At 29.1% G+C, this 20,374-nt stretch overlaps 2 protein-coding genes across 2 annotated transcripts; both read right to left on the reverse strand.

Annotated features, from left to right (window-relative positions):
- On the reverse strand, nt 522–1,897 carry LOC109347414 (LOB domain-containing protein 41-like). The gene is made up of 3 exons (XM_019587257.1): nt 1,634–1,897; nt 858–1,343; nt 522–823 (listed from the first exon to the last, which is right to left on the reverse strand). Exons 1-3 carry the CDS (start codon nt 1,821–1,823, stop codon nt 813–815), a joined length of 687 nt encoding a protein of 228 aa, XP_019442802.1. The 5' UTR covers nt 1,824–1,897; the 3' UTR covers nt 522–812.
- LOC109347415 (LOB domain-containing protein 41-like) lies at nt 4,485–5,858 on the reverse strand. The gene is made up of 3 exons (XM_019587258.1): nt 5,597–5,858; nt 4,821–5,306; nt 4,485–4,786 (listed from the first exon to the last, which is right to left on the reverse strand). The coding sequence occupies exons 1-3, from the start codon at nt 5,784–5,786 to the stop codon at nt 4,776–4,778; spliced, it is 687 nt and encodes a 228-aa protein (XP_019442803.1). The 5' UTR covers nt 5,787–5,858; the 3' UTR covers nt 4,485–4,775.

Genomic DNA, 20,374 nt, shown 5'->3' on the forward strand with positions numbered 1-20,374 from the left:
ATTTTATTTTTTGTTTGTTTAGGGAATGTGAAATATCTCTTAGCCATCAAATGCATTAAAAAAAAATTGTTTACATTAAAGCATTTTTAGTTATGCAATAAAAATAATTTCTTTTGATTTTTTATTTCGTTAGATTTTCTATGGACAAGAGTTTTACTTACTCATATGATATGATTATGAAGCATATATTCTCTATCCGGTTGTGATATTCCATGTATGCATATCTAAACTCAGATCTTGTCTAAATATTTAAGTAATGAATATAAAAACTAAGCTACCCAAATAAACTAGTTATTTCTTAAAATTGAACTGGATTATTTAATATTACAACTTCAATTAAATTAATTTTTTCCAGTTGTTTATTTGACTTTGACTAGTGAATAAATGTAAATTTAGAAAAGTTATATTTTAAAAAAGTGAACATGTCATTGAAAAAAAATAGGTAAGAGATATTAACTAACTAATAGATTTAATACTCCAGTATAGTTTTTAGTGACAGAATATATTACTTTAATACTTTTGCAATTTTCAATTTACTTTTTCCTCTACATACCAACCATGTTTTTACACCACCGCATTCACTAGATTGAAAAAAAAACCATAATCAGAACCGTTGTGATCTCTTCTACTAGACCTATGAAAAACCGATTAACTAAAAAACCGAGTCAACCGGTTCAAACCGGATATTGAAACCCCAGCTTCATCTTAGAACAAGATTCATTCTCATCACCATAACTTATTAAATAATTCAATCTTTCTCTTCTTTACTGGTACCACGTGATGAACACGTGACACCGGTTCAAACCCCAGCGTCAATTCCAATCTAACCTCCTCAGCATTCTCTTCGGCCCGATCACCCAATTTACGGTCTGACTCCGGTTCATCATGAAATAAAACCGACGTCTCCGCCGACACCGCACTATCACTATATTTGCTCTCTCCTTCAGCCGCGGCCGCAACCTCAGACTGGTGGCTCAGCGCTGACTCATGACTCGCAGACCGGTTGACCACCTCTTCAGATTCCGGTTCAACTGGACCGAACCGGGATACATTGTCAACATCCGGCTTCACCCCATCTCCTCCTCCGGTCCGTTTGAACCGGGTCCGGGACTTGACTGCTTGAACTTCTTTCGACACGTGGCGTATGTCGTAGGGCTTGAGAGGTGGGCCCCTCCCGTTTGAAGCCGCCTCTGAAGTTATCGGCGTGATCGGCTCACCATTCAAAACGGCTTCAACGGCGGCTTGACAAAGCTGCCAGCTACCAGACCATAATAGACCAACAGATCCATAAATCGGGTTCACTATTCGGCCACATGCCTCATATAGCAAAGATCGAAAAATCGCTGCAACAATCAAAACCAATTGACAATGAGAAAAGTAACCAATAAATATATAAAACATGTCTAAAAGGATCAAATAGACAATAAGAGACTTAATTCCCAACAAAAACAAACTCTATCATTTGTTTTAGATCACCAAATAATTCGGACACTCGTGCACGAGACATGCACCCAGTGATGTCTGGTGAAGATAAATATACATAGTCACTTGTCGGTCACTAAACAACAACCTTATCAGAATCGATATGTGAAAACATTAGGATGGTGTAATAAAGTATGAGAAAAGTAAGAACCTGGACGAAGGTTTTGAGGTCCAGCGTTGATGAGGTTGATGAGACCAGCACGACCATAAAACTTAGCAAGAAAAACAGTAGCATTAGCTTGTGACTCTGGTTTCTTGATCCATTGCAAACATGGTCTGATGCTACAATCTTCACTACAACCTTTTCGTAACACCCTGCATCCGTTACAACTCATACGCATTTTTATCAAAGAGATGTGAAAGAATAATAATAATAAGAAGAAAAGAAGATTGTGGGTAAGAAAGAGAGAGAGAAGAGGGTAATATAGTTGTTTGGGGTTATAAGGCGCTGCTAGATTTCACATATTCTAGGGGATGCACCTGTTTTCTTTATAAAATATGTTTTTTCCCACTAGTTTGAAGCAAAGGTTTATTTCCTTTTCATATCATAATAAATACATGAGTAACGACGACACATTTTATTTTATGTTATATTTTGTTTTTTATTAACTTTGGTATAACGAAAAGTATCTTCTTAATCAATTTAAGAAATCGAATATTTAATTTAATAGAGTATTCTTAATTTAGTGGAACTTTATATCAATGAAAATTACAAATTTAGTTCTAATATACAAGATTTTAGTGATTATTTATTTTAATTTTTTAGGTGTCAAATTAATACAAGAATCAAAATTAAATTATTTTATATTAATTTGATTCTTAAAAAACTAGGAAAATCAGAATAATCCCAAAAGGTGTTAAATTTGAGTCAAATGTGTTATTTTTAGTTTTTTATGAATATTTTTAGAACATTTTGATCCATATGTGAGATTATTTAATGTTGAATTTAATATCATTGACAATTAATTTAAATTTTTTTTTACGAAAATTGCTTCACCTAACAATTTAAATGCATATGTTCCTCTAAATTCATTTTTCATTTCTGTTTGCGGCAACTAAAGCCCACTCTTATATTCAGCGCGTGTAGCTAACTCCCAATCTCAGGCCTTACTAAATGACGTGGAACATGTCCAAGATGCCACATTTAATGGAAACAACTTTAAAGATCAAATTCTAATGAATATGGTACTGTCGCTTTTTTGTTTACGAAATTACCCTCAGACAGAGGTCTAAATTACGGAATCTACCATTGATGTAGAGAAAAAGTTGAAAGGTGTTAAGGGTATGAAATGCGTGTCTCAAATGCATGCATATGGATACAAAATTTAATAAGTGGAATACGAGGCGCGTGGCAAACACGCATAGATGTCAGTGTGGTCGAATCGCCACATATTATGGACATAAGGGTCAGATTTGAGAGATGAAAAATGACATATCATTTTATAAAATCTTTCTATATAAGTTGATACTGAGTTTTAAATTTATATACAATCACCCATAAGTATTGATTTAATTGTACAAAGTTTTATTAGATCCTTAATAGACAAAATATTTGATTCCATTAAAGGATATTTATTAAGAAAATAATTATGTATTTCGAAAGAGATTAGTTTCTTATCAATAAATAAGATATTGGTTAAACCAAAATATATTTATACAATCGATACAGTATTTATATTAATTTATATTACTTTTATTTAAGAATTAACAATGATTAATACACGAATGATAGATAACATGTTACTAAAAATGTACCATATTAATTCCATAGAATAATAATTTGAAACAATATTATATAAAAATACTCCTGGTTTTCGGGAATAAAAAATGGTTTTCTCGAAAACCATTAACTGGTTTGTGGTTTTGATGTTGGGACTATGGGCGCAGTTGAAGAAAGTACTAGAAAAAAGGGGTAAGTGTATTATTATAATACAAGCCTATGGTTTGTGTATAATTTAGTATTAATAAAATTGCTTATCTTATAAGACTTTGAACGTGGCCAACTAGGAAGTGTTTGGTGGCTGATTTTCATTGAGTGCATTAAAATAGTAGCTCCTGTTTTAATACACGTGTTTTCCAATTCATTCCTATTTTGTCTCTTTCTTGCAATTAGGATAGAATAATCACAGGTGATTTGATGTAGTTTAACGTTAGTTTGAGTGTTTAAATTTTAAATACAGTCGATTTTCATAAAAAGAAATTAAAATTCATTTACATTTAAAAAATTTATATTTTAAATTAAAACATTTTATAAATGTTGTTAAGATGTAATATATTTTTCTTTATTTACATGGAACAATAATGCATTTTTAGCTATGCATCAAAATTAATTTCTTTTTATTTTGAGAAAAATATATATACTAATAATATAAAAGATTTTTATAGTTGTTGCATCATTCACTATTTATATTTTACAATATTGAATCTTAAATAAAAATAGGATATATAATGTATAAATCTTTATAATGTCAGTATTACTCTATTTTATTTTTTGTTTGTTTAGGGAATGTGAAATATCTCTTAGCCATCAAATGCATTAAAAAAAAATTGTTTACATTAAAGCATTTTTAGTTATGCAATAAAAATAATTTCTTTTGATTTTTTATTTCGTTAGATTTTCTATGGACAAGAGTTTTACTTACTCATATGATATGATTATGAAGCATATATTCTCTATCCGGTTGTGATATTCCATGTATGCATATCTAAACTCAGATCTTGTCTAAATATTTAAGTAATGAATATAAAAACTAAGCTACCCAAATAAACTAGTTATTTCTTAAAATTGAACTGGATTATTTAATATTACAACTTCAATTAAATTAATTTTTTCCAGTTGTTTATTTGACTTTGACTAGTGAATAAATGTAAATTTAGAAAAGTTATATTTTAAAAAAGTGAACATGTCATTGAAAAAAAATAGGTAAGAGATATTAACTAACTAATAGATTTAATACTCCAGTATAGTTTTTAGTGACAGAATATATTACTTTAATACTTTTGCAATTTTCAATTTACTTTTTCCTCTACATACCAACCATGTTTTTACACCACCGCATTCACTAGATTGAAAAAAAAACCATAATCAGAACCGTTGTGATCTCTTCTACTAGACCTATGAAAAACCGATTAACTAAAAAACCGAGTCAACCGGTTCAAACCGGATATTGAAACCCCAGCTTCATCTTAGAACAAGATTCATTCTCATCACCATAACTTATTAAATAATTCAATCTTTCTCTTCTTTACTGGTACCACGTGATGAACACGTGACACCGGTTCAAACCCCAGCGTCAATTCCAATCTAACCTCCTCAGCATTCTCTTCGGCCCGATCACCCAATTTACGGTCTGACTCCGGTTCATCATGAAATAAAACCGACGTCTCCGCCGACACCGCACTATCACTATATTTGCTCTCTCCTTCAGCCGCGGCCGCAACCTCAGACTGGTGGCTCAGCGCTGACTCATGACTCGCAGACCGGTTGACCACCTCTTCAGATTCCGGTTCAACTGGACCGAACCGGGATACATTGTCAACATCCGGCTTCACCCCATCTCCTCCTCCGGTCCGTTTGAACCGGGTCCGGGACTTGACTGCTTGAACTTCTTTCGACACGTGGCGTATGTCGTAGGGCTTGAGAGGTGGGCCCCTCCCGTTTGAAGCCGCCTCTGAAGTTATCGGCGTGATCGGCTCACCATTCAAAACGGCTTCAACGGCGGCTTGACAAAGCTGCCAGCTACCAGACCATAATAGACCAACAGATCCATAAATCGGGTTCACTATTCGGCCACATGCCTCATATAGCAAAGATCGAAAAATCGCTGCAACAATCAAAACCAATTGACAATGAGAAAAGTAACCAATAAATATATAAAACATGTCTAAAAGGATCAAATAGACAATAAGAGACTTAATTCCCAACAAAAACAAACTCTATCATTTGTTTTAGATCACCAAATAATTCGGACACTCGTGCACGAGACATGCACCCAGTGATGTCTGGTGAAGATAAATATACATAGTCACTTGTCGGTCACTAAACAACAACCTTATCAGAATCGATATGTGAAAACATTAGGATGGTGTAATAAAGTATGAGAAAAGTAAGAACCTGGACGAAGGTTTTGAGGTCCAGCGTTGATGAGGTTGATGAGACCAGCACGACCATAAAACTTAGCAAGAAAAACAGTAGCATTAGCTTGTGACTCTGGTTTCTTGATCCATTGCAAACATGGTCTGATGCTACAATCTTCACTACAACCTTTTCGTAACACCCTGCATCCGTTACAACTCATACGCATTTTTATCAAAGAGATGTGAAAGAATAATAATAATAAGAAGAAAAGAAGATTGTGGGTAAGAAAGAGAGAGAGAAGAGGGTAATATAGTTGTTTGGGGTTATAAGGCGCTGCTAGATTTCACATATTCTAGGGGATGCACCTGTTTTCTTTATAAAATATGTTTTTTCCCACTAGTTTGAAGCAAAGGTTTATTTCCTTTTCATATCATAATAAATACATGAGTAACGACGACACATTTTATTTTATGTTATATTTTGTTTTTTATTAACTTTGGTATAACGAAAAGTATCTTCTTAATCAATTTAAGAAATCGAATATTTAATTTAATAGAGTATTCTTAATTTAGTGGAACTTTATATCAATGAAAATTACAAATTTAGTTCTAATATACAAGATTTTAGTGATTATTTATTTTAATTTTTTAGGTGTCAAATTAATACAAGAATCAAAATTAAATTATTTTATATTAATTTGATTCTTAAAAAACTAGGAAAATCAGAATAATCCCAAAAGGTGTTAAATTTGAGTCAAATGTGTTATTTTTAGTTTTTTATGAATATTTTTAGAACATTTTGATCCATATGTGAGATTATTTAATGTTGAATTTAATATCATTGACAATTAATTTAAATTTTTTTTTACGAAAATTGCTTCACCTAACAATTTAAATGCATATGTTCCTCTAAATTCATTTTTCATTTCTGTTTGCGGCAACTAAAGCCCACTCTTATATTCAGCGCGTGTAGCTAACTCCCAATCTCAGGCCTTACTAAATGACGTGGAACATGTCCAAGATGCCACATTTAATGGAAACAACTTTAAAGATCAAATTCTAATGAATATGGTACTGTCGCTTTTTTGTTTACGAAATTACCCTCAGACAGAGGTCTAAATTACGGAATCTACCATTGATGTAGAGAAAAAGTTGAAAGGTGTTAAGGGTATGAAATGCGTGTCTCAAATGCATGCATATGGATACAAAATTTAATAAGTGGAATACGAGGCGCGTGGCAAACACGCATAGATGTCAGTGTGGTCGAATCGCCACATATTATGGACATAAGGGTCAGATTTGAGAGATGAAAAATGACATATCATTTTATAAAATCTTTCTATATAAGTTGATACTGAGTTTTAAATTTATATACAATCACCCATAAGTATTGATTTAATTGTACAAAGTTTTATTAGATCCTTAATAGACAAAATATTTGATTCCATTAAAGGATATTTATTAAGAAAATAATTATGTATTTCGAAAGAGATTAGTTTCTTATCAATAAATAAGATATTGGTTAAACCAAAATATATTTATACAATCGATACAGTATTTATATTAATTTATATTACTTTTATTTAAGAATTAACAATGATTAATACACGAATGATAGATAACATGTTACTAAAAATGTACCATATTAATTCCATAGAATAATAATTTGAAACAATATTATATAAAAATACTCCTGGTTTTCGGGAATAAAAAATGGTTTTCTCGAAAACCATTAACTGGTTTGTGGTTTTGATGTTGGGACTATGGGCGCAGTTGAAGAAAGTACTAGAAAAAAGGGGTAAGTGTATTATTATAATACAAGCCTATGGTTTGTGTATAATTTAGTATTAATAAAATTGCTTATCTTATAAGACTTTGAACGTGGCCAACTAGGAAGTGTTTGGTGGCTGATTTTCATTGAGTGCATTAAAATAGTAGCTCCTGTTTTAATACACGTGTTTTCCAATTCATTCCTATTTTGTCTCTTTCTTGCAATTAGGATAGAATAATATACTAACATTTAAAAACTACGCATTCCACTAGTAACACAAACATTGTAAATATGGGTAAGCATGCTCTCGGTTGGATTGGGTATAGGTGTTGAAATATTATTATTTTAAACTCAATTAAATATAATTATATTATTTTTAGTGAATGTCTTTTGAATATTGTATATTAATATGTAATTTGAATATAAAATGATATATTTATATATATTATTAATACAACTAATGATACTTATGATCAAAGAGATATTACTACTTTGTACATAATTGAATAGACACACATACAAATATAATAATGAGCAACCACAAAATGGGGTCATGCCAATCATACTTATCTTTTATCTGACTTCAAATATTGATCGAATCTAATTTTCGAACTCTAATCTAACAATAAAACTTGAAGAAACTTGATTATATTTGAATCTATCACGATTAGGTTAAACTGAGTAGCATGCAAGGTCGTTTTATGCTCCCCACCAGTAATAGAAACTTATTGTTTATGTATGTTTTGTTTATTGAGAAAATAGGATAAAAGTATAATAAAATATGAGCATAATATGTTTTTATTATATTTCATGTTTGACGTGTATAAGATTATTTATATGATAATGATAAATATTATAAATAGTACATGCAAATAATAATATTTTTTAAGCTAGAATAAAATATACAACAAATGGGCTCATCAATAAGTTTATTAGACAAAAAAGTAAATCTAAGATCTTGTTTGGTATTAGTAGATTTTTAGAAAAGCTCGGGTTCATAAATTATATATAAAAGTCCGTATTAATAAGTTTTATTACATTATTTTACACATATAAGCCTTGATAAGTTAATTTTATCAACTACTTTCCATTTTATATATTAGCTTATCAACCTTTGAGTTTTCAGCCTTCAACTAACTTTTTAGCTTTTAATTGAGGGACCATGATTAATTAGAAGAAAGACTTATTTCAGAATCAACTTGTATGTAACACAAAGACCAAAAACTTTGATGCAAAAACTTTCAGAATCATATCTTAAATTATATCTCACATCCATCATAATATGAAATAAAACATAAAAATAATAAAAGTTTAAAATTTTTAAATGACATGAAATATTTTTATTGATATAAAAGATAATTCTATATACAACTTAGAACAATATATCTCTATTTATTTGTATGAAGGTGTCTTGGTGTTGGACAATTCCAATAACAAAATTGATTTTAAAATATGCTTACTTCACAATCACATTAAAATAATCAAGTTTTCTACCACGGAAAACAGTTTCAACCAGAGTCTCGCAGTATAAATTATCTATGCCAAAATAACACTATACCTCTATTTCCAACCAATTAAATACTATCAAGTGGAATGTTATTAATTTAAAAAATAATTTAATATCTATTTGATGTATATTTGTCAAAACCATATTTGATAATAATGGATTGGACATAAAAAATCTTTCAAGTGATCTGTGTCCGAATTAAAACTATGTTCTTCATATCACATTCATAATAATGCAATCATAAATATCCAACACTTATGAGCATTTTCAATCATAAATATCCAACACTTATGAGCATTTTCAATCAAATTAAATATCACATCAATTTTACATTCCCTAATAATTTCTTTTAACATAATTATGAAATTGAGGATGTCACATTGTTGGTGATAGTTTGCAAAACAACTTCATTAATTCACCAATGAATAAGACATGTTTGTTTCACAAATGAATAGATTGTGCTTGTGAACTTAATTGTTTGTTTATCAATAAAAATTATGTTCTTTGATTAGTTTGTCCACAGAATAAACACATCTATTGATGAATTCTCTTATAAATTGAGGTTATGTCTTGCTCCTCAAAATATCTTCTTCTCCAATAACATTAAGATGATTCTCGAAAATGAGATTAGCAGAATTAGTAACCGATAATCTCTGGGTGTTTATTAAATAATTTCTAGAGCAAATTTACTATAATCCTGCATCAACTAGGGGTAGGAAGCTAATAACGTTTTAAGTACATTGTTATCTATTTGAGAGTGATACTTATTTGGAGGGGCAACCACACCTTTAGGAAATGAACTAATTCCTTATGTATTAGGTAAGAGAATACTTTTGATAGTACAAAAAATATATATATTAAAGCACAATTTATTTGTGTTATTCTCATTATCTACTCCTTATTTCAATACACAGTATGTTGGATATTCCAAGTGTGAATGAAGAAGTTACATATTGGGCAAAAATGGATGAATTAAAGAGTGTATAAGTGGATGAACTCATAGACCTAATACTTTAAAGTTTTGGGTCAAAATGTGGTGTCAAACTCATTTATATGTTTTTTTCACTTACAAATATTATAATCCATAGATGAGATAACACTGTATATATTAGGGAATACATTGAATAATTAATATTATATATAAGAGTATCCTTATCTCTAAAACTCTTCAGATTTGACACACCAACATTTCAATCACTACGCACACATTCCAATAAACACACAAAAACTATTGTTTCCGGGCATTTGTAATTTGAGTTTGATCTTATGCTAAAATGCTATATGATTGATAATATATTGCTTAACATTGATAATAGTCTAATATTAAGCTCTAACAATGCAGAAAAATAAAATAATTACGCTCTAATGCTAATGCTGGCAGAAGTATAATATCTATAATAATGAGAACTATTAGTTAAACAATGTAAATTAGTTTTATCATATTTTATCTTAGTAATAATTGATGTTTCTAATTTACATCATATTCCTATTGTCTCTTTAAAATTAAATCTATCATTAACGATGATAATAATTTTATATTCAACTTTTTAAAAATTTAGTCTATTTTAATATAAATTTTATTTATATAAGTATTAATAGATAATAATAAATTTATTGAATTAAAAATGTGGGTTGGTTATCTACCTAAGACTAAATCTATGACTATAATTATACATAAATTTTATATTTTTTTTATAATTTAAGATTATATCTACATATTTTTTATTCATGTCAATATTAATATAATATATTAAATTCATTCAATTAAAAAATACGAGTCTACTTCCAGCACATAAGTGGTTCTAAAAAAGATAAAGTAATATTTTCATTTTTTATTTATTTATAAGAATTGTGTATTATATATTTTTCATGTCTTTATTTTTATTTCATAATATTTTTACTATATAAAATTATAAAAGAAAATGTTATGAGAAGATGACATCTTAAATATCTGAATGAAATTTTTTGAACTATAACTATATTTTCATAATTTATGTTGTTTGTTCCAGTGTTGTGAAACCCGAGCCGGACGTCAAACCGGCAGAGGTCCCGTATTAGGTTTAACCGGTTTAAACGGTTAAACCGTTCGGTCTGACCGGGTGATTTCGTACATAATTAATAATTTTTATTTATAAATATATAGTTATATATAAATGTAAAACTTTATATAATTAATAATTATGTATAATTATATGAAATAATACCTCTTTATCTTTTTTTGGACCGTAGTAAAACAAAATATTAGAACATTGTCCCATTTTTTTTTCCAGAGCCGTTTTCAAGTCCGGTCAGCGGTCAGACCGGTCGGACCGTCCGGTCCGGTCCGGTTTCAACAACACTACTTTGTTCTAGTTAATTTGGATAATGACATGAAAGATAACTCATAAAAAATATTAGTAGAAAGTTAAAGACAAATAGCTTGACATGAAAAAATTATGAAGAGACTTGTCTCATGAGTAATGACATGTAAGAGAAACAATTATTTTTCATGTGAAATAAGTAGATAAACAATGACATAAGAAAAAGAGTTAATTAAATGGACAGAAATTATATAAACCACTAATATATTTTTAACTTCACAAACTAATCATATTTATATTCATACATTATCCTAACTATATTTGCAAGAGAAATAAATGTAATATTAAAAAAAGGTGATGAATGTAATTAAGTTAAACAAATATATTATATTATGAAAATAAGTCCAAATAATATAAAAGTGGTTGTCTCTTCATTATTCTTGTTCCTTAGAAAATATATTAATAATTTTAAAGAGATATTGTTTAAAATTTTCTTATACTATATTGTAATGAACCAAAAATAATGAAGAGCTACATATACTAATTGGTCTTATCTCCACACTATACCATATTTTGTTTAACTTAATTACTATATTCCTTTCTTGTTTAAAAAATTACACTTGTATCTCTTATATAAATATTCAATGTATGTATGCAGTGTTATAAAACTTGGCTCGGACCGACTAGTCCGATTGGTTCAACCATGAACCAAGCCTCTCGTGTAACTGATTTTGCATAAAAATTGATTGACACAGTTTGACTCGGATGATTTAAGCCTAAAATCGTTGACTTGAATAGTCGGACTAATTGAACTGAGTCAATCAAAACATATTTTTTTTAAAAACAATCAAAACACTATCATATTTAGATTAAAAATCAGATATTTTAACTTATCTGTATTTATGTTTGTCATTTGTTAACTTATATAAGAAAAGTTTCCTTGTTTAATTAAATTTTAAACTTATTATTCGCTTTTTTGCAATTAAAGCATGACATTTATGTTGTTTGACGATGTTTTCAACTTATTTGTCACATTTCATAGTAGTGAAATATTGTTTATTGGTTATTTAATTAAGTATAATAATGTTTTTAAATTTGAAGTATAAAATTATTAAATAATGTTAGCTAATATTATAAATTTTTTAATTTTAATGCAAATTGAGTCGACCAATTCAACTATTGACCCACTAGTCTAACTGATAACTCATTAACCTAATACTCTTATTGAGTTATTCACCGATCCCAGATTAATAATACTGTAAATCGGGAAGGTTTGTGCATATATAATAAATGATAAGTGATTTTGCTTATTTCATTAAATTTGAGGAGGTGTGAGTCTAATTTAAAAAGAAGGAAAGGAGACACATGGAGAAAAATGAAATAGAAATGTGAAATGTGTCGTTCATGCAATGGAGGGTTCTGAATCTAATTCTGAAAAGCAGGGTGCGTGGCATTTAAGTTAAGGTGTGTCATCACTGAACCAATTTGGTCGGAATCTGAACGTCACTTTTCCACTTCAGCTCCTGGTTTTTGGGAACTCTTGTATTTCCTTTAAAATATTAAATCATTTTTTCAACTTATTCCATCTCCTTTTTAACTTTCAAATTATATTCTTTTTTGTTGCTTCTTTAATTTTCAATATGCATTAAATTAAATGAAGTTTTTTAGTCACAACATTTCAATGTTTAATTATTATTGACTATAAGTATAATCTTAAAGAGTCAATGTGAATTAAATATGAATAATGAATTATAATGACAATTAAATGAGAAAAGTTTTATGTCGTGACAATATGAGTTTTATATATTATCTTCGCATTATTTATTATTCACTTTTAATCATTATTGACTATTCTATGAATTAATACAAATTAATGGTAGATGATGAATTAAGTGTATATAATATTACACTATAATTAAATATTAATTATTTTATTGTGAGTCCATACAATTTTTTTCTCTAACCTTAAAGGATCAAAATTGTAATATTTATGCATTATTAGTATAAAAATTTATAATACTTATTTGATCATTCAACATCATTCGGATTACTTTTCTTGAAGAACTAACCATGATTAAATATGTATGGTGAATAATGTAATAACATGTTATAAAACTCAAACATCGTGAGTGGATATTTTTTTTCACATTATTAAGCTCATATCACAAATATATATATTTGATGGTATAAGTATTAAATGACAAACATACTTAAAAAAATATTAACTCTCAAATACTGGTAATGAAAAAATCAACGGCGGGTTTCTGGTTTGGATTTCACTCCATGGGCGAGACCCTTCAGCATCCCCTATATAATAATAATAAAAAATGAATTAATAATTCAATAGCTAATTATTTAGAAATTTTTATATTTTATATTTTTACTAAGTGACTTCTCAATAATTAATTGCTTAGATTACTCGTAATCTAAAAGGGCACACTTTATAGTATTTGTTTAAGGCATCGGGTACGCGGATCCGAAGTTCCACATATGCCACCCATTGTATTCATCATTTATGCTTAATAAAATAAACTATTGACAGGTTTGAATATAAATGATAAATAATTGAAAAAATTGTATATATAGATAGTGTATGAGCTTATTATATTCATCATTCATGACTAATCGTGATTGAATTTCAAAAAAGTAATAATATAAATAAGTAATTGATGATGTACTGACTGTATATCAATTTTATACTGACAATACATAGATATTACATGGTGAATAATTTAGTTTTTTAAGTAATTGATAAAGGTTCAATATTTTTTTGCCTTGTGTAATTTTTACATTTAGAAATTATTACGGTAAAACTTCAATTGTTGGTCCTAAATTACATGTAAAGTAAGTAGACTAATTATATTATATCTATACTAATATATAAAGAGAAAACATAAAATAACTATCTATGAAGTATTTTATGTTTCTCTCTTTTATCTTTTATAACTTTTGATTTCATGTTTATCTATACTATACTAATAAACATAAAATAGCTATCCATAGAATGTTTTATGTTTCCCTTTTTAACTTTTATAACTTCTAATTTCGTGTTTATATAAATTTCTATAATTTATCTATATCTATATTATTAATAAATTTCATACTATTAATAAAAACAAAACAAATAATAACCATCGTCATGACATAATTTTTATATTCCAAATTTATGTTTCGTAACATCTTTCTTAATAACTAATATAAACTTCCACATATTACTTTTATTGATTTCATTTTTATATTAATATATCTTTAATCTTTCATACACTCTCTTATTTATATTTTCATTATCTATTGAGTTTATATGTTGCATTTTTTAAATTTAAATTGTTTCTTCCTTAAATAATATAACATGAAGCTGATAAATTATATATTAGAAAAATTATGAATGCGGACCAATTGGTACGGAGTGCTCATGGATTAAGATATTGAAATTCCATCTTAACTTTTTTGACGAGGTTAAACTCTTAAATCCTCCCAGGCTTGTCCACGTGAAATGTATTCATATACAAGGTCAAATATATTATTTTGAATTTCTTTTTAAAAATTCGTTTATTTATATATGTACGAGAATAAATTATGGTCTTGTCCTTCTTCTTTTTTCTTGTATTTTTATTTATTGTTTACTTATTTTATGTCTCATTTCGATCTTCAAAACTATATATTTATTATTCTATTTCCCCTGCAAATCATTATTTAAGCAGGATTTGGTTCCTCTTATAATGGTTTGAATAGGTCTTTTTAAATCACAAATATTTTCCTATATATACATAATCTTATTCAAGTAACAATTATTCACAACACCTATAGGGTAATTAGTTTTCTCAATCATTTTTTTTTCTTATGCAAGATTTGAAGTAATCTTATTTAAGGAAAAATAAATGTATCACTTCAATCAATCACTTTTATTACATGTATGAATGCACTAGAAAATAAAGTATAGATTGATTAGAAAACCACGTATTGAAATGATCAGAATACACATATATATATATATATATATATATAGAATGAGATTGCAACTAAGATGGGGTGAACTAGCTGACTTAAAATTATGGTCATTTTTTCTGCAAAATCAAAAGTTAAAGTGCAGCGGAAAATATATGCAGAAATTTAAACAAATAAATAATCAAAGAGATAAGGGAGAAGATAATACACAATGATTTTTATACTAGTTCATCTGATTACAATATTTCACCCCGAGATATTTAGTAACGCATTGTCTAAAGATTTTTTACTCTTACAACACAAGAGATTTTTTACTAAAGATTTTGAGTTGCAATTACAATATTTCACCCCGAGATCTTATGTACCTTACACACTCACTAATCCTTATTCACTATTGGAAAACATCTTCCCAAGTGATTCTCATCCCCTTTCTTATCACACCCTTATGAAAGAAAGTATTATGTAATAATAATGAAAACTATATAACAATGGCAGATTGCCTTTACAAGTTTGAAAAATAATATAACATGCAATCCAATCAACTCTTTTGTATATTTAGTAATAATACTCTTTATAAGTCGGTAAACTTTGGAACACTTTACTTTAAGCAATTTCAGAAAAATCAACTTTAAAAGTTTAAGAACTAGTTGTCAAAAGTGCAGAAAAAATAATTTCAGAATGTGTGTAAGAGTTTTTAAAATTTGTAGGAGAGTTGTGTATTTCTGATGTGAGATTCAATGCATTTAAATAGACTTTTCAATCACCCATAGTGCCTCTATGAAAAGATAGGAATAGATTGGAGTAAAAGCATTTCGTTTGGGATGAAAATCTTTCATTTTGAAATCTGAAATCTGACGCAACAACTCTCAGTAATTGACTACAACTAGTGGGTAATCGATTACCCAAACATTCTGTCCAATGAGCATTTAAATTTGATTTAGAGTGACCGATTACAAAAAGTGGGCAATCAGTTACTCAACTTCATTAAAACTAGTAATATGTTACTCAAAAACAATAATGGATTACTCTGATCAGTTTTAAGTTGGATAACTCTTTTCTCACATACATAATCTCTTACTTAGATGCAGTAACCCGTTATACACTATTGTTGAATATATTTTTAGTATACTTGAAGTGTTTCAATTTTCTTTTAAAATAATTTGAACATTACTACTATTGTATATTCGAGAGTATAAGATAAAAGTACATATTTAGACTTAGACTAATTTGTCTTGAAGCTTTGTCTTCACATATAGACTCCCACTGAACTAAGGTATCATGAGAAATAATACCCATATGAGCAATATGGTCATGAAAGACTTTAGGTACCAAACCCTTAGTCAGTAGATCAACTAGCATAAATTTGTCCTTATATGTTCTATGAAAATTTGTCTATTCTGAACACTTTCTTTAATAACCAGAAACTTGATGTCAATAAAATTTGGCTTTGTAGAATTCCTATTATTGCTGGAGTAAAAAACCACAAACTTACTATCACAATAAATTCTCAATGGTCTTTCAATACCATCGACCACACGTAAGCCAGTGACAAAATTTGGCAACCATATGCATGGTCTGATGTTTCAAAATAAACTATGAACAACGCAACCATGGTTGAAGGAGTTATGGTCGTCTGATTAGCAGACTTCCAAGATATAGCACCTTCAGCCAAGATAAACACATATCCAAAGGTGGAGTGTCTATTGTCTAGACACCTAAAAAACAGAGTCAAAGTATCAAATGATCTCTAAATTCTCAAACCTCCGATAAGTGAGCACGCACTCCTTTGTTCTCTTTAAGTAACGCATAACACGTTTGACTGCCTCCCAGTGATTCATTACAGGATTGCTCAAATATCTTCCCAAAAACTCCTACGACAAACATTATTTCGGGATGTGTGCAAAGTTGAGCATACATTAGACTTCCTACTACAAATGCATAAGAAATATTTTGCATCTCATATCTTTCAAGGTTATTTTTGGGGCACTGTTCGAGACTAAACTTGTCTCCCTTAGCTATAGGGGTATCTTCTGGTTTACTGTCTTTCATGCCAAATCTATCTAGGACTTTATCTATATAGCTTTCTTGTGACAACTTAAGATATATTGAGAGCGATCTCTTAGTATATGAATACCTAATACAAAAGAAGTTTCCCCAAGATTTTTCATTTCGAAATTATTCGTTAGAAATCTCTTGGTCTCATGCAATAGTCCTATATCATTACTCATAAGCAGTATATCATCGACTTATAATACCAGAAATATGAATTTACTCCAATTGAATTTGTGGTACACACAATCATAAACTTTATTTTCCTCAAAACCATACAAGGTAATAATCTGATGAAACTTGTGATTCCATTGACGAGAAGCTTATTTAAGGTCATAGATGGATTTCCCTAATTTGCATACTATTGACTTTGAGCCAATTAACACAAAGTTTTCTGATTGCACCACATAGATCATTTATTTAATGTCACTATTTAGAAACACAATCTTGACATTCATCTGTTATAGCTATAAATCAAATGAGCTACTAGTGTCAATATTATTCTTAAAGAATCCTTCGAACATACTTGAGAGAAGGTTTCTTTATAATCAATGTCTTATTTCTAAGTGTAGCCTTTAGCAACTAGACGAGCTTTATATTTGTCAATATTAGCCTTCATATCCCTGTTGGTTTTAAATATCCACTTGCAATCAATAGGTTTCGCATATTCAGGTAATTCGATAAGATCCCAAACGTCATGATCAAGCATAAAATTCATCTCATCCTTCATGGCATCGATTCACTTTTGAGATTTAGAAATTTTTATGGCTTGACAGAAGTTCAATGGATCATCTTCTGTTAAATCGATGTCTTCCTCATGTTCATGAAGTAATACAATATAATCATCAAGAATTACACTTCTTATCTCTCCAGTGAATCTCCTTAATGACACTTCTACTTTCGAGGTTGTTGAATTTGTTCTATATGTACTTGAGAGTGAACCTCATTGTTCTCTTGTTCAAGAATATTGTCTAGAACAATATTCTGAACATTATCTTCTATTATGGAAGTTTTTCCTTGAGTGGTAATAAGCACAAGAACTTGTTCACCATTAGTGATAGGTTCTTCCTCAAAGACAATATTTTTTATGTTCTCTTCCTCCGAAAATGAACTTCATCAAGAAATCTTGAATTTCCCATCTCAAAAAAGGTCTTGAAGTGGGATCATAAAATTTCTTGTCCCGAGAGCGTTCAACATAGCCAACAAAATAGTAGCTAACAGTTCTTGAGTCCAGTTTCCTTTTATACGACCTATAAGTCGCTCCTCAGCTAGAAAACCCCAAATGTGCAAGTGTTTTAAGCTTGGTCTTTTATTACTCCAAAGAGTCTCTGACAAAAAAGAATGACTAATCATACTTCTCACCATATCCTTTAGAGTTCAGTTTAATCGCTCAACAACACCCTTCATGCTAGGTTTGCCTGGCATAGTGTATTGTAGAACAATTCCATATTCTCTAAGAAAAACACAAGAAGTCATTTGAGAACATTCTTATTGTTCTTTCTTTTCTTATTCTGAGAGGTCATAGCTAAGTGATTACTTTCAGTCTTATCTCTATGCAACCATAAATGAAAAATAACCATACATAAATGAAAAATAATATAGTGATAATAAATCAAACTCATACATTATTGGTGAATACATTTTTTTAATAATTGACAATTTCAATCATGTTAGGTCGACATTATTATCTTTTTTGTCTAAACTCTCTTTTATATATAATAATTATTTTACTTTTATAGAGAAAAATTAGATTATCTCATCAACCTTGTTATAAGACTAATTTCATTAAAAAATAATTTAATAATAATTTAAGCTGACTATAAAAATATTAATTGAATATAAATTTTAATACTTGCAGTATTAAATGCACGACTTTTTTCTTCTAAAATAAGTAAAAATATTATTTGGTTGAAGTTTAAGTATAAAATTATTATAGTTTGTGTTACTCTCATGTTATATAAACTTATTAGACTTGTCATTTCAATATCCAAACTCTGATGTTGTATATTAGTTGAAGACACATTAACTACTTCAGATATTCATTAAAGATAATGAAATTATCAAGTATAAGGCAAGGGCTCTTTTCTATTGTTTTTTTTGAGGTGGAGGTCTTCTATTTTTGTATTTTAATGTATTTTTTATTTTGAGTTATGTATTCTTCATGTTATCTTTATCTTCCAATTTGTCTTTTTCCAATTCACCCTCTTCTGGAAAGCTGCAATATGGTGATGTCTTCCACCTTTAGGAAAAATAAGTGATTTTGCATTCTCCAAAATGTTTACATTGTACTATCATGTTACTACAAGTGAATGTTCTTGAGTTCTTGAGGCTATTTTTGTTGTCCTCAAATCTCTAATGTAGCTTCATATATAGATAAATGTAAGTATATATGAATTGTAAAAAAAAAGGATAAGATTTCATGGACAAAAGTATATATGGTAAGGTTTTACTGCAATTCATTGATATAAACCATGACCTCTCTCTTACACTAATTACACAATGACTCCAACTAATACCATAAACATAGACACATAAATTAAAACAACTACTAAAAGTAAAACATAAAAGTACATATTAAACATTAAAAAACAAGGATAATATAGAGAAAGATGATAATAAATAACCATGCATGAATTGCATTATTCAAAGCTGCCATAAACTTTCAACCCAGTCATTACTGTTTGATGATTCAACACCCTCAAAATTAAATTCACTTTTCTCATCAGAATCCCACCATGAAGGGTAACTGCAATCCCAATTTGTCTCTACTTCATACTTCCATTCATCCCAACCTGACAATAAATTACTTTCACCAATGATATCAAATGAAAACAAATCCTCATTTTTCTCTTCCACCACCTTTTCAACAACTACACCATCACCATTTCTTTCACCACCTTCTAAAGGAGCATTTTTATCTGCATCATCTAGTAAGGTTTCAACATCAACCCCATCATCCATTATAACTATCTTCTCTTCCTCAACCTTGTTGTTTTCCACCTTTTCTTCAACAACATTCCCCTCCATTTTTTCTTCCAAAGTGTCCTTTTTCTGCTCCTCATTGATGTCATCAATGATCACCACCACATTCTCTTCCACCACCTCTTGTCTCTTTTCTTCATCAACTTTCTGCACCTCAGAACTCTTCTGTTGTGTCTTCCTTGCTATCTCAGCACAAATTTCACATCTTCCATTCTCTCTCTTAACAATCTCGCAGCGAGTTTTGGTGCTCTTCTTTGTCTT

Source organism: Lupinus angustifolius, chromosome LG05, assembly GCF_001865875.1.
Source record: "Lupinus angustifolius cultivar Tanjil chromosome LG05, LupAngTanjil_v1.0, whole genome shotgun sequence".
NCBI classification, from domain to species: Eukaryota; Viridiplantae; Streptophyta; class Magnoliopsida; order Fabales; family Fabaceae; genus Lupinus; species Lupinus angustifolius.